Source organism: Stegostoma tigrinum, chromosome 17 (assembly GCF_030684315.1).
Source record: "Stegostoma tigrinum isolate sSteTig4 chromosome 17, sSteTig4.hap1, whole genome shotgun sequence".
Classification (NCBI taxonomy): Eukaryota; Metazoa; Chordata; class Chondrichthyes; order Orectolobiformes; family Stegostomatidae; genus Stegostoma; species Stegostoma tigrinum.
Window position 1 is genome coordinate 30909281 of NC_081370.1, and position 16380 is coordinate 30925660.

Genomic DNA, 16380 nt, shown 5'->3' on the forward strand with positions numbered 1-16380 from the left:
TCTTGCTACCTTATGCCTGTTGTCCTGTGCCACGTTTACATAATGCTGTTGAGAAAATGAATGCTTTCTTTGTTTGTTGTGCCTTTTAACTTCAATGCAGCAGAAAGGATTATTGAGGATATTGGTGAATCCTTCTAATTCTAGTTCACTGAGAGTATAAATATGTCACAGGTCAATTCAAATAAAGAAGGACATGTTATTAAAAGACTGCATCGCTTAGTAAAGGAGCGAGCGAGAGTGAAAATGGAGCTCCTGAAAACAAAGTAGCCTCTGCAAATCAAGAAATCACTCCTGTGAATCACTTCTCAAGAACAGCTTTCAAAAACAATGTTTTGTATGTCCTCTACATCTTCAACAATGAGTAATTTTGCAAAATTTTAAGTATTACGCTACCATGATAACGTGTTCAGTATTGAACTGAATGAAAGAGCATTAAAATTAACATCCATTTTATGCATATTCTTTATTCACTGTGAAAGCTGCCATCTTCCAGACGACGTGTTAAATTAAGGATCTGACTGGCTTATCCAAGAGATTCAAAGATGAGCACGAGAGTTCTTCCAGTGCTCTGGACAGCTTTATTCCTTAACTAATGCCACTATAACCCATTATTTGGTTATTTACTTACTTGATGTTTGCAGGACCTTGCTTCGCAAATTTTGCCATATGTTTCACTATTTTACAACAGTGACTATATTTACAAAGTATTTAATGAGCTTTGAGACATTTTGGAATTTTCTGAGAACATGAAGCATGGCCGATAAGTGCCGAGTCTTTTTTTCTTTTGACCTTTATGGATGTTTAAAGAATTAATTTAAACAGATTGGTGCTGTCAAATGAGGAACCTAAAAGTCTTCTGCCTTGCTGTAACAATGATGTGGAGGTGCCAGTGTTGGGCTGGGGTGGACAAGGTCAGAAATCACAAGACACCAGTTTATAGTCCAAAAGATTATTTGAAAACACCATCTTTCAGAGTCTTATTCCTCCTTCAAGTGTTACTGAGAGAGGTGGTATCAGACTACTTGATACATCTTTAATCAGTCAGAAGGTTTTAATTGATTTAATATGTATATGAAAATTCCCAAATTCCTTTGAAGTCACTGTCCTGAGAGAACTAAAGGTTTTATCGGTGTAAAGAAGAGGTGACATGTTTAGGTCAGACAATGCATTTTAGGTGGAGCATCACCCATCATGTGCACAGCAAATACTGATGTGACTCAGCCAAAGTTGCCTATCTCATACGCTTCAGGCATGGATGCCCCAAGGCATGGTACATTGGCAAAACAATGCAGACACTACAACAATGAATGAATGGACACTATGCAACAATTGCCAGACAGGCTTAGAAGGCTTTGGAAATCTGAAGCACAAAGGGTCTTCAGTGTCCTAAGTCAGGATTCTCTTAAGGCTATCCTGCAGGTTCAATTGGCAGTTAGGAAGGCAAATGCAATGTTAGCAATCTTTTTTTCAAGAGGACTAGAATACAAGAGCAGAAAAGTACTGCTGAGGCTGTGTTAAGGCTCTGGTCAGATGGCATTTGGAATATGTGAGCCGTTTTGGACTTCATATCAAAGACAGTGTGTGCTGACTTTGGAGTGGGTCCAGAGGAGATTCACAAGAATGACACTGCAGTAAATGGCTTGTCATATGAGGAGCGGTTGAGAACTCTTTGTCTGGTCTTGCTGAATTTGGAAGAATGAGGGGAAATCTGAATGGAATTTACAAGATACTGAGAGGCCTGGATAGAGTGGCAATGGAGAAGATGTTTTCACTAGGATAGACTGGTACCTGAGGATGTAGCCTCAGTGGGGAATGACCTTTTTTAGAAATGAGATGAGGAATTTCTTCAGCCAGAGGATGGTTTATCTGGGGATTCCATCGCTGCAGAGGGCTGTGGACGCTAACTTGTTGAGTGTATTTAAGACAGACATAGATACATTCTCAATTGGAAAGGGATCAAGGGTTATGGGGAAAGTATTTAATGAGATGTGAAACATTTTGGAATTTTCTGAGAATGTGAAAGATGGCATATAAGAGCCAAGTCTTTTTTATTCTTTGAACTTGTACAGAGGATGGGAATGACAAAAATATGACCCTGATGAAGTGGCAGAGCAGACAGCACTGGACTGAATGGCCTAATTCTGCTCCTATTTGCTATGGTCTCATAAAACACTAGCTTTTTAATAACTATTGAAATAAGCCATCTTCCTATGTGTCAGGCATAACTCCGAACTGCAGAGATCCTCCCCCCTCCACCCAAAACACACTGAATCTAGTTTTCTGAGGACTCCTTGATGTCTCACTCAGCCAAATACCTCACCCTGTTTTACCTCCATAATCCTCTTCACCCCCACAACCCCAAGTGTCTGCACATTTCCGGTACTGGCTTCTGTGCATTCCCAATTACAATTGGTTTGTACCAATGTTGTCAGTTGGTGAGGCTCAAAGCTCTGGAATTCTCTCATCATGCTTCACCCCTCTACCTCTGGCTCCTTCTTTAAGGGAATCCTGAATATTTAGTTACTTGACCAATTGCTCTATCGTTTGACCCAATAACTCATTATGTGACTCAGCATCTTATTTTGATTTATGCTTGGGAAGTTTCATTGGAACAAAAATTTTTCTGGCATGTTTATGAAAATGATTCGTAAAGTTGGGATGCAATAGAGGGGAATTTTGTTAAAGTTTTGTCGATATGAGTTGCGCATTTGAATAGCTTTCTATACCCAGGAGTAATTATGTGTTGAATTTTAGCTGTAACGTGTTTTTAAAGTTACTTTCAAAAGATTTGAATGGCAACTGGCAACAATGTGGCAGTTTTGTTTGAAAGTGTGCAAGTCGAGAAAGTAAATACAACTGAATACATACTGTGGAAATTCTCAAAGCCTTACCCTTGTGTTTTCTTGCAGAATTCCAGTAGTAGTTATGGATTGGATCCTGCTGTTATGGGTGAGGTGCAAAGCCTGGTTACAGATCTTCTTGCTGACCCATCTCTCCCTTCGAGCATCACCTCTTCTCTGCGAACCATCAACAGCCTGATTGCATCCCAGCTCACATTCTCTAATATACACAGACCAAGAGTGAATCCCCTTACATCATTTTCTGAATCCTACTCCTGTTCAGAAATTGAGGACTTATCGGATAAAGGGGAAAAAATTTTTCCAAAGGTTAGATGCCAATGTTGTAAAATATTTGATAAAATTCAGTTGTTTGCACTAGTGTGCTGATAGTGCAGCAGAATATGAAATGCTGCTTTTCAGTCAATTTGATTACTTTTATCGTAGACATTCATGTTTTTTTTAAAACGGCTGTCGTACCTGGTCCTCAGAGTTTCTTGTTGCAAGCAATTGCATGAGTTTTACAGTAATTTTTAGCAAAGTTCTTAGTTATAATTTAAGCTAATAGTGAAAAGGCAGGTTATAAATCACAGAATGTAATTGTTAGCATGGCAAAATGTAAAGGCTGTATTTCACTCAAAGTGGGTTTATTGCACTTAAAAGATCTCTTGTTCTGTATTAAACTTTATGGTCATAACTTCAGAAAAACTAATTTTCCATTAAACAATACTAAGTAATTTGTAATAATCATAATCATAAAATATGCACTCATAAGATAATTTTTTGTCTGGGTGCCACTTTTACAAATTGTACCAATTTGCATTGTTGGAGTGAATAGTGGGGTGAAATTGGTCATTGCAAGAAGCATAAAACAGGTGGATAACAAGTTAACTATTTGTTTTACACTGCTTAGTTTTTATTCTTGCAAAGTTATTAGCAAGAAATGTAAATTAAATATTGAGCAAACAAGTTCAACATCAATCTGTTTTGCACTCCTGGAATTGCCTAATCTAATCTTGCGTATTCCCTTAGCTCACCTGTTTAGCTTTGGTTTGAAACTTAATACTAATTTTGCCTCAAGTTTGTGTGTAACATATGAAGGGATGAGGAATGACAAATAGCTTTTTGAAAGTTACTCCTAATTTTGAAAGTCTCAACCTAAGGTTTTAGTAAGAGACCCTTCGGCCTACCAATACTGAACTGCCCTGTCATGCCCTTCTAAATTAAAAACCATTTGGCTCTGGGCAGTCTGTATACCTCAATTCTCTGCCTATTTATCCCATCTGCCAAGATGCCCCTTAGATGTTATTATTATCTGCCTCCACCGCTCCTCTGGTAGCACATTCTAGCCACTTACCACTCTCTGTGGTTAAAAAAAGACTGGCTTCTCATATCTCGTTTAAACTGACCACCAACCACCCCCCCCCCCAACTTAAACCTATGCCCCGAGTAATTGATGTTTCCAACCTGGGAAAATGACTCTGTCTATCCGTGCCTCTCAGAATTTTGTAAACTTCTGTCATATCACCATCCCGTCCTTCGATAGTCAAATGAAAACAAACCAATTTTGTCCAATAGCTAACACCCTTCAAATTAAGGAACCAGGAAAACTGTTTGTACCCACTCCAAAATCTCCACATCCTTCTGGTAACATGGCAACCAGGACTGTATATAATGTTCCAAATGTGGCAGAACTAAAGTTCTGTATAGCTGCAACATGACTTGTCAGTTTTTAACACTGTGTGCCTGACCAATGAAGGCAAGATTGCTTTTGGCCTTCCTCACTATCTTATCTACTTGTGTTGCTACTTTCAGGGTACTGTGGACTTGTGTGCCTACATCCCTCTGTATAGAGATGATACTAAGAGTTCTGCAGTTTACTGTATATTTTCCTCCTGCATTAGATCTTCCCAAATGCATTACCTTGCAATTGTCCAGATTAAACACATTCTACCATTTTTGCATCCAAGTGTCCAGCCTATCTATATCATGCTGTACCCTTTGGCGATCTTCCTCACTACCCGCAGCTACCCCAACCTTTGTGTCATCTGCAAACTTACCTATCAGGCCACCTACATTCTCCTCTAAATCATTTTTATACATTACAAATAGCAAGTGTCCCAGCACAGATCTCCAGTCAGAAAAACACTTCTGTCAAAAGCCATTTAGGCGAAGTCTGATTTGCCCTCGCCAATAATGTTTTGCCCTCGTCAATAATGTTTGTCACTTCTTCAAAAATCTCAACCACATTTGAGATATGATCTTCTCCTGTCAGATCCAAGTTGTCTATTGCAAATAAGTCAATAATTTTCCAATATGAGTAAATCATTTCCTGAATTCTCATGTCCAATAATAGCTCTACCACTTTCTATGGAAGATCAGATTTTTAAGCAAGTTATCTTTCTCTGCTAGCATCTTCTTTGGTCATCCTCCATCTGGGACAGCTGTGAAGGGATAACTTGCTTATTTTCCTGACCTGTTAGATCTGTGGGTGGCTTCTGTTCAAGTTGGCCCAAGGGTGTGACTGAAATAGCATGCGAGATTGCATCCTGCAGTTCCCCAGGGTAACTACACATTTGAGTAAGTTTAAGAAGGAAAGTGTAGGGGAAACAAAGACTGTCAAAGTAAGAATATGAGAATATAGTGGCTGTTATCACACACGGAACTAAAAAATCTTTTACCGGTATTGAAACAGGAAGTGGATCTTAGAAGCTTTGTGACCCTATTGGAGCCAAAGAGGATGATCGACCTAGAGAACTTGAGTACTTTATATTCGTACTTACTGAGAAAGAAGATGTTGATTTGAATAATGGGAGACAAGCACATGTTCGAGGAAACAGATGTAGCAAAAATTTGTCAGGATATAATAGAAGTACAGGCCATGATGAGTGTAGATAATTCACCTGGTCCGAATGGTTTGCATCCTGGCTTTCTAAAGGAAGTGGGTGTGGAGATAAAAGAATGGCTTTTCATAATATTTTAGTCTTCCCTAGATACATGTATAATGGATGTGCTAGAGGATTTGACAATGACAAATGTGACACCTGATTGTATTGTCATATGTACAAAATACAGTGAAAAGGTTTGTTATATGAGCAGTACAGGCAGATCACAGTAAGAAAAGGATGCACAGATCAGACCTTTATTCAAGAAAAAGTGTGAGGACATTGCTTGTGACTGTGGGCTGATCATTTTACAATTAGTGGCAGGTAAGGTTTTAGATACCGCAATCAGGAAAAAAAATCAGGCAGTTCAAAATATTTTAATTAGTTCAACAGAACCAGCACGGAATGTGAAAGCAAGATTGTATAATTCATTTTAATGTTATTTGAAGTATCGGAGAAGATGATAGATGCTGCTTGCATAACTTATAAGAAAGCTTTTAACCAGATGTTAGAAACAAGGTTGGCTAACAAAACTGAGGTTATGGAATAGGACTGCCTTCATCATTTTGTTTTTTTTTAAAAATTAACTTGAGGACAAACAACAGCAAGTCATGATAAACCATTAGTTTTGAGGCTAGAGATTGATAAAGTAGTGTCTCCCAAGTTTCTGTCTCAGGTTGAAACATAAATGACTTGGATATTTGCGTATGGGGTGTATAATTTCAAAATTTACTTATAATACCAAAAAACCTGTAGCTGTGACAGACATATAAAGCTTAAGACCCATTATCCCACGTGCCTGCATGAATGTATTGATAAATGCTTGCAGTGTGTACCTGCTAGTGTCATCTGAATTCAGCCACTCAGGATAGAGACTGAGGTGGCCTTGGTTCTGGCCTGGAGGTGACACATTGAGCAGCCATGTTCCTGCTAATGTTTTTTCTTCTGCTTGGACTTCTCATGTCTCTTCATGACAGTGACTTCTGGAACTGGATGTCAGTGCTGAGAATGAAGCCAACATGCCGATTGCTGTGCATGGAACATCTGTATGCGTGCAAACATGCCGCCGAGAGGGAACATCAGTAAATAATTTCTGACTTGATTAGCTTGACATCACTAGAAAACATTATAAAATGTGAGGTTGGAGTGTTGGAGTGAAGAGGATGGAGGAGAGTAATGATACAGCCTTGTTTGAGTTAGTTTGTGCACACATTTGTGTGGATCTGTTGATGACTAACATGATATGCTATGCAATCATGCGTCAGAAGGAGAATTGTGGTAGATTTGTGCAGCCAACCAGAATTGAGAAGGATATTCCATAGTCCCTCCAAAATGACACAGTCAAAGTCACAAAAAATGAAATCAGAATTGGCTATATATGGAGCTTGCTGATTCTCTCTGCACATGGACTTGGCTTGCTGTGAAGATCATGTCATCTGCACCTCTTGATGGGCAGAATCCAGATTGTGGATCAAACAACACTGTCTCCATCTATCAAGATCCATGGCGAGCCATTGGATCAATGTGGATCCATTTCCTTCCAAGAGGATCCCTTTTCAGAGACAAACATTCTCAAAACTGAACATTGTTCCCACTGTGCCACTACAGCCTTCACTTGTCTGAGGCAGAGACTGTTTGATGATGTCGACTCAAACGTGACACCAAGATCATGGTCTACCGAGTGGCAGTGTTACCAGCCCTCTTGTGTGTGAGGTGGACATGGATAATGTACAGCAGACACCTCAAATCTCTTGAGAAATGACATCAGCAATACGACTACAAAAACCTGCAAATTACTAGCACTCCAGTATCAGAGTCCTCTCAGGCAGTGTCAAGGCCCTGTTCATGGGCAATCAGCTGCATGAGGTGGGCCACATCATCTGCATGCCTGACTCAAGGCTTCAAAACCAAGCTCTTTAGTCCACATTTGGGCATGGTAAGTGGTAAGCAGAAGGGGGAAGAAATGCTTTACGAATGTCCTCAAAGCTTTCCTGAAATACAATACATCCATTAACTTGTGTGAATCCCAAGCCTAAGATCATCCAATGTGGAGAGGGAGACAACTATTTCAACAGTCTGACAGGCCCATTTGGAGGAGAAGCACAAACAGCTGAAGGAGCACCAAAATCGTACATCCTACTCACCCACACACCCACTTTAGCAAATAACTCCTACCGTCACATACAGCAAGATTTCCTGATCTGTTATTAAACTATTCAGCCACTGAAGGACCCACAACACCAGAGTTGAAAAACGTCATACTTAATCCTGAGAAACTAACTAAGAAGTGGCTGATTTGAAGGTAACACTGTTCGACTGTAACAGGACTGAGTTCGGCTCGCAAGATAAGCTTGTGGAATGGGCACGTGGGCACACCTGATGGTTCATGTGTGGCATTTCCGAAAGTGGCAGAACATGTTGAGAAAGTAGTTGGCAAAGCTTGGCTTCAAAATAAGTGGTGTTGAGTACAAAGTCAGCTAACTTATTCTAAATCTTTATGAAGTGCTGGTACTGTCACAAATTGAAGATGAGGTAAAGTTCTGGACGAAGGAGCAAGAGAAAGAGAGTGAGATCCTTAATGAATACTTTGCACCAATATTCACAAAGGAGAAGGACATTGTTGTTGATGAGTCTAGAGAGGGGTATGTTGATATTCTCGGGCACATTGATACAAAAACGAGGAGGTGTTTTGTAAAGCATTAGCGTAGACATGTCCTTAGATCATGATGGGATCTAACCCATAATACTGAGAGAGGTGATGAAGAAAATTGCTGGGATCTTGTACAAAATCTTTGTTTTGTCTTTAGTCATAGGATAAATTCCTTTGTTAAGAAGTCTAACAAGGATAATCAAGGAAATACAGGCTGGAGAGCCTTACATTACTGGTACAGAGTTATTGGAGATGATTCTTCGGAGCAGGATTTACTCACACTTGGTGAAAAATGTGGACTTACCAGTGATAGGCAGCGTGGCTTTGTGCAGGGGAGGTCATGTCTCACAAACTTGATTAAGTTTTTTTGAGGAAGTGACAAAGATGATTGAGGAGGGCAGGTCAGTGGGTGTTGTTTGCGAGGACTTCAGCAAGACCTTTGACAAGGTCCCTCATGGCAACCCGCTACAAAAAGTGAAGTCACATGGAATCTCCAGTGAGTTGGTGTGATGGACACAGAACTGGCTTAGTCATGGAAGACCGAGAGCAGCAGTTGAAGGGTGTTTTTCTGACTGGAGATTTGTGACCACTGGTGTTTAGCTTGGATTGGTGCTGAGATCCCTATTGTTCGTAATGTGTATAAATGATATGGAGGAGAATGTAGGTGATCTGATTACTAAGTTTGCAGATGACATTAAGGTCCGGAGAGCGGCAGGTAGTGAGGAAGGTTGCCAGAGGATACAGCTGGATATATAGGCTGAAGACTTGAATAGAGAAATGGGAGATGGAATTTAATCTAGACAAATGCACGCTAATGCATTTGAAAGGTCTAATGCAGCACAGAGGTGTAGTAAATAGCAGAGCCCTTTGAAGACCGTAGGATGTAAGAACAGAATTAGGACATCCGGTCTATTTGAGTCTGTTCCCTCAGTTGATCATGGCTGATGTGTTTTCAACCCAGTTCTTCTGCCTTCTCCCCTTAACCTTCATTGGGAAGGGGATCAATCTCTGTCTGCAATGCAGTCAACAACTTGGCCCCCACCACTTTCTGACACATTGAGTTCCACCCTCTGGCTGAAGAAATTTCCACTCATCTCAATTCTAAAATGTCATCCCTTCACTCCTGAGACTGTGTGCTTGGGCCCTTTCTCTCCTAAGAGTAGAAACATCTTCTCCATGTCCATTCAATCCAGTCTTCTCTGTATTTTATAAGTTTCAACCAGATTACCCACCCCACCCCACCAATCCTTCTAAACTGCATTGAATACATATCCAGATTCCTCAACTGCTCCTTATGTAACAAACCTTTCAATCCCAAAAACATTCTTCTAAAGCTCATCTGGGCACTGTCCAAAGCCAGAATTTCATTTCTTTCCTTGGATATGCAACCCAAAACTGCTGTCAGTATTCTAGATGCAGTCTGACCAGAGCCTTCTGCAGCCTCGGAAGGGTACATCTCTGTTCTTGTAATCTTAAGAACACCCTGATAGTACTCCTAATCCACCTGAGCTTCAGATTTCAGAAGCTTTTCCCCATTTCAAAAATAGTCAACGCCTCTATTCTACCTACCAATTTGGGTAACCTTGCACTTTCCCACATTTTCGGCCATGTGCTCATTCTTTGCCCAAGCTCGTCCAAGTCCTTCTGTAGCCTTTCTATTTCTCAACACTACCTGTCACTCTGCCTATCTTTCTGTCATCTGAAAATTTAGGAACAATGCCTTCAATTCCTTCATCCAGATTAGTAGTGTATTACATAAATAGTTTTGGTCCCAACACTGACCCCTGCAAAACTCTTATCACTGGCTGCTATCCTGAAAAAGACCCTTTTATCCCCACTGCCAGTTTGCCATTCTCTATCCGTGTTATTACCTTGTCACTGATACAATAGATTCTTACTTTATTTCGCAGTCTTCTGTACAGCACCTTGTCAAAGGCCTTCTGGAAATCCAAGTAGATTATGTCCATTGGCTCTCCTTTATCTAACTTCCCCATTATCTCCTCAAAGAATTCTAACAGACTTGTTATGCTTGACCTCCCTTTGATGAAGCCGTACTTACTCAGTCTTGTTTTACCATACATTTCCAATTACTCTGTAATCCCAACCTTAAAAACAAACTCCAAATTCTTACCAAAGTCCAAGTTCAGGCTAACTGGCCTGTCTTCTGCCTCCCTTCCTTCTTAAGTGGTGTTAGCTATTTTCATGTCCTCTGGCACCCTCCCTTACTCCAGTGATTCCTAAAAGAACACCACTAATGCCTCTACAATTTCCTCAGCCATTGACTTCAGAACTCTCGAGTGCAGACCATCCAGTCTGGGTAATTTATTCAGTTCAGACCCATCAGCTTCCCCAGCTGCTTTTCCTTTGTGTTGGCCACTACACACACCGCTGCTCCCCGACTCTCTTGATGTTCTGGTACACTGCTTATGTCTTCCAAGATGAAAACTGCTGCAAAGTACCTGTTCAGTTCCTCTTCCATTTCTTTTTTTACCCTGTTACTACTTCTCCAGCTTCATTTGCCAGAGTCCAATGTTCACTCTTGCCTCTCTTTCTTAGCTTTTTATATCTGTAAACCAACCTCTTGCAGTCTTATTTTACTAGCTAGCTTATCCTGATATTCACCGCCTCCCTTGTTATTGCTTTTTTAGTTACTGTCTGCTGGTTTTAAAGGCTTCCCAACTCTCTAGCTTCCCACTAATCACCACATCTGATTCCAGCTCCCCTCTCTCAAACTGCAGGGTGAATTCTATCATATTATGGTCACTGCTTCCAAGGGGTTCCTTCTCCTGAAGCTCCCTAATCAAGTCTGCCTCATTACACACCTCTAAATCCAGAAGTGCCTGTTCACTTGTAGGCTCTACCACAAGCTGCTCCGATAAAACATCTCATAAACATTACACAAATTTCTTTTCTTGAAATCTTCTAACAACCTAATCTTACCAGTCCACCTGCATATCATAGTCTCCCATGATTATTATATTAAGTACCTTTCTTACATGCCTTTTCTATCTTCTGATTTATATTCTTCCCCATGTACTGCTCACAGGTCTGTACATAACTTCCATCGGAGTCTTTTCTCCTTTGTGGTAACTCACCTCTACCCACACAGATTCTACGCTTTCTGAATCGATATCAATTCATGCTATCAATTTATTTTCTTACTTCTTATTAACAAAGCAACCCCACCCCCTCTGCCCATGTGCATGTTCTTTCAATGGGACACGTATCCTTGCATATTTAGTTCCCTGTCCTGATCCCCTTGCAGCCATATCTCTATGATACGCACGACAACATACCACCAACTTCAATGTCCATTGCAGGTTAATTTACCTTGTTTTATATTATGCATGCATTTAAGTACAGCACCCTCAGTCATGTGTTGACTGTCCTCTTTCTCATTGTTGTCGACTTATGTGCTGAGTCTAAGTTAGGTTCCTGACCTTTTCTATACTCTTTTGTTCTATTACTGGTTTTAGAAATTTTAATAACCTGGACTGTGCCCTCCCCCTACTTTTCTAAAATTTTCAATGCAACCGAACCCATTTTCTCTCTTCCCCTCCTCCTCCCCACTGTTTAGTCTAAAGACCTATCCACAGCCCTAGTTATGCAATTTCATAGGACTTTGGTCCCAACATGATTCTGGTTGAATCCCATCGGAACTGCTGCCTCTTTCCCTGGTACTGATGCCTATGTACCATGAATTCAAATTTCATTTCTCCCACACCAGTCTTTGAGCCATGTGTTTATGTCTTTAACCTTGTTGGCCCTTTGCCAGTTTGCATGTGTATTAATCCAGAGTAATCCTCTGTGGCCCAGAAGTTCCTCTGTAGCCCAGTTGAGAGATCCTGAACCTGGGAACCAGGCAGACATCACAGCCTTTGGGGCTCTCAATCCTGGCTACAGAGAACAAAATCTATTGCCCTGACTGTACTATCCCTGACTAAAGAACTACATTTCTCTTTCTCCCCACTTCTTGAATCGCTCCCTGCTTTGGTCAGTTTGCTCATCCTCCTTGCAGCCGCTGCTCTCATCGATATAGGGCGCAAGAATCTCAAACATGTTAGACAAGCTGAGATACTTCAGCACTATCTCCTGGATCTCCTTACCCGTCTTGCTCATAGTCACGTCTGCCTGACTCTGAACACTGAATTTGAGGTAGTTAATCTACGGGGCCTGACTGCTTCCTGAAACAGAGCATCCAGGTAACTCTTCTCCCTTCTTCATGTGTTGCAGTGTTCGACGCTCAGACTCTAGCTCATCAGCTTTGAGTTGGAGTTCCTCAAGCAACTAACACTTGCAGCAGATGATGAAGCACCATGGGGTCTCACAACATTCAGATAAAACACATCACCTAGCTATACAATCTGTTTTATTACTTGGTTATTAATTTGATATTTAAGAAATTTACTTTGGTGTTTTAGTTTGCAACTTGAAAATATTTTCCGATTTACCTTCAATCTGCAAGTAACTTAAAATTGTTCATAGAATAGCTGTCACCAACCAATCAACTTTTGTACTGGGTCTCTGATTCTGGACTTCAATTTATCCTGCTCAATAAACCTTAGAAAAATGACCCAAAACAAGAACCTCTTCCCATCTGTAAAGAATTCCACGATGCCTCCAAATTCTCCAAAATATATACTCACTCGAGCTGAGTCTCACTCTGGATATAATCTCTCCTTCTTGACTACATAAAGCATTCACACACAGAGATTTAGGTGATAGGTCTACACACCCCTGCAAGTTGCCACACAATTGGAAACGGTGGTGAAGAAGGAAAACGACAGTGAAGAAGGAAAACGGCATGCTTGCTTTTACCAGTTGGCCAGAGAGTGTTAAAACTGGCAAGTCATGCTATAGCTATAGAGAATTTTAGTTAGGCCATACTTGGAATGTACTGTGCAGTTCTGGTCACCACACTCCCAAAACTATGTGGAGGCTTTGGAGAAGGTAGAGAAAAGGTTCACCAGGATGCACCTCCCGGTCGCGAACCATTTCACCTCCCCCTCCCATTCCTTGGATGACATGTCCATCCTGGGCCTCCTGCAGTGCCATAATGATGCCACCCGTAGGTTGCAGGAACGGCAACTCATATTCCGCTTGGACACCCTGCAGCCTAATGGTATCAATGTGGATTTCACCAGCATCAAAATCTCTCTTCCGCCGCGCCCCCCCCACTGCATCCCAAAACCACCCCAGCTCATCCCCGCCTGGCTAACCTGTTCTTACTCTCACCTATCCCCTCCTCCCACCTCAAGCCGCACCTCCATTTCCGAACTACTAACGTCATCCTGCCCCCTTGACCTGTCCATCCTCCCTAGACTGACCTATTTCCTCCCTACCTCCCCACCCATACTCTTCTCTCCACCTATCTTCTCCTCTGTCCATCTTCAGTCCGCCTCCCCCTCTCTCCCTATTTATTTCAGAATCCTCTCCCCATCCCCCTTTTCTGACGAAAGGTCTGGGCGCTTTTTGCTCCTTAGATGCTGCTTGGCCTGCTGTGTGCATCCAGCCCCACACTTTGTTATCTCCACTAGGATGTTGCCTGGTTTGGAAGGTTTTAGCTGTGGAGAGATTTTTCAAACTTGATATGTTTTCACTTGAACCCATATATTGAGACTCATATACATCCCCAGGACCTGATGCGGTATACCCTACAACTCTGGGAAGCTAAGGAAGTAATTGTGATGGGCCCTTTGCTGAGATATTTGTATCATCGACAGCCGCAAGTGAGGTGCTGGAAGACTGGATGTTGCCTGATGTGGTACCAATATTTAAGAAAGGTGGTAAGGAAAAGCCAGGGAACTATAGACCAGTGAGCCTGACATCGGTGGAGGACAAGTTGCTGAAGGGAATCCACAGGGACCAGGTTTACGTGTATTTTGAACTCATATACTGAACTCATATATTATGAGAGGCATGGATAGAATAGATTCTTGGACTTTTTTTTTCTCCAGGGTAGAAATGCCAGTAACTAGGGGACATAGGTTTTAAGGTAAAATGAGGTGCCAGAGGCAGCAGTAGAGGCAGATACAATAGCAACTTCTAAGAGTCATCTTGACAGATACACGGATAGGCAGAAAATACAGGGATCTGGACCACAAAAAAGTGTAAGGTTTTTAGTTTAGAAAAGCATCCTGTATTGGTGCAGTCTAGTTGGGCCACAGGGCCTGTTCCTCTGCTGTACTACTTTGTTCTTTGCTCGACACTGAGACAAGTATGAGGCTTCTTGGAAAAAGTGCACAGGAAATATACTAGGTACTTCCATGGATTAAGTATTTTAGCTCCAACGTTAGGTTGGAAAGGCTGGGATTGTTCTCCTTGGAGCAAAGGGAATTATGGGTGAATTTTGAGTGAGCTGTGTAAGATAATAATAACAGGTTTAGATAAGGTAGCAAAAGAAAATCTGTTCCTATGAGCTAATCTCACAAAGGCCCACAGATTTAAGGTTTAGGGCATGAGATGCAGTGGAATAAGAGGAGGATTTCTTTTTACCTCAGTAACAAGAACTTTTTTCCAAAGAAAATGATAGATGCAGAGACAGTGAATAGTTTAAAAAGAAAATTGGATGGGCTTTCAAAGGAGATCAAGCCAAGCCTTCAAAATTGAGATATGGAAGTCCAGACTCAGTATGTTCCAGTTAGGATGAAGGGCAAGGCTGGTAGGTGCAGGGAATGCAGGATGAGTAGAGAAACTGATGTTTTGGTCAAGAAAATGTAATAAGCATATGTCAGCGATACACAGCAGAGATCAAGTGAGCCCCTAGAAGTGTATAAAGGCAGTAAGTGTATACTTAAGAGGGGAGATCAGGAGCATAAAAAGGTCACATGAGAAAACTTTTGCAAATAGGATTAAGGAGAATCCAGAGGGGTTCTACAAATTCATTAATGACAAAAGGGTAACTAGGAAGAGAATAGGGTCCCTTAAGGCTGCCTATGTGTGGAACTGCAGGAGATAGTAGAGATACTAAACAATATTTTGCATCAGTGTTTACTGTGGAAAATGATATGGAAGGTAGAGAATGTGGGGAAATAAATAGAAACATCTTGAAAAATGTCCAAATTACTCAGAGGAGGAAGTGCTAGACAGCTTAAAATGCATAAAGGTGGATACATCCCCAGGACCTGATGCGGTGTACCCTACAACTCTGGGAAGCTAAGGAAGTAATTGTGATGGACCCTTTGCTGAGATATTTGTATCATCGACAGCCACAAGTGAGGTGCTGGAAGACTGGATATTGCCTGATGTGGTACCAATATTTAAGAAAGGTGGTAAGGAAAAGCCAGGGAACTATAGACCAGTGAGCCTGACATCGGTGGAGGACAAGTTGCTGAAGGGAATCCAGAGGGACCAGGTTTACGTGTATTTTGAATGGCAAGGACTGATTAGGGATAGACCACATGGCTTATGGCTTAGTGAAATGATGTCTCACTGAGTTCTTTTGAAGAAATAATGAAGAGGATTAATGAGGGCAGAGTGGTAGATATGAGTGGTAGATATGGACTTCAGTAAGGCATTCAGCAAATGTTTCTCGTGGTAGACTGGTTAACAAGGTTAGATCACATGGAAAACAGTGGGAACTAGCCATTTGGATACAGAATTGTCTTGAAGGTAGAAGGCAGAGGGTGGTGGTGAAGGGTTGCTTTTCAGACTGGAGGCCTGTGACCAGCAGTCTGCCACAAGGATCGGTGCTGGGTTCACTGCTTGTCGTCATTTAAATGAATGATTTGAATGTGAACATCCAACGTATGGTTAATAAATTTGCACATGACACCAAAACTGTAGATGTGGTGGATAGTGGAGAAGGTTACCTCAGATTACAACGGGATCTTGATCAGATGGGCCCATGGACTGGGGAACAGCAGAAGGAGTTTAATTTAGATAAATGTGAGGTGCTGTATTTTGGGCAGGCAAATCACAGCAGGACTTATACACTGAATGGTAAGGTCCTGGGAGTGTTGCTGAACAGAGACTTTGGAGTGCAGGTTCATAGTTCCTTGAAAGTGGA

At 41.4% G+C, this 16380-nt stretch overlaps 1 protein-coding gene across 3 annotated transcripts in view; it reads left to right on the forward strand.

The window, feature by feature from the left end:
- pde3b (phosphodiesterase 3B) overlaps positions 1-16380 on the forward strand; it is a 248370-nt gene that overhangs the window by 166917 nt on the left and 65073 nt on the right. For all 3 annotated transcript variants that reach the window (XM_048545839.2, XM_048545840.2, XM_048545841.2), the window contains exon 3: positions 2910-3167. In XM_048545839.2, the coding sequence (XP_048401796.1) occupies positions 2910-3167 (258 nt within the window). The remainder of the gene's footprint in view (positions 1-2909; positions 3168-16380) is intronic.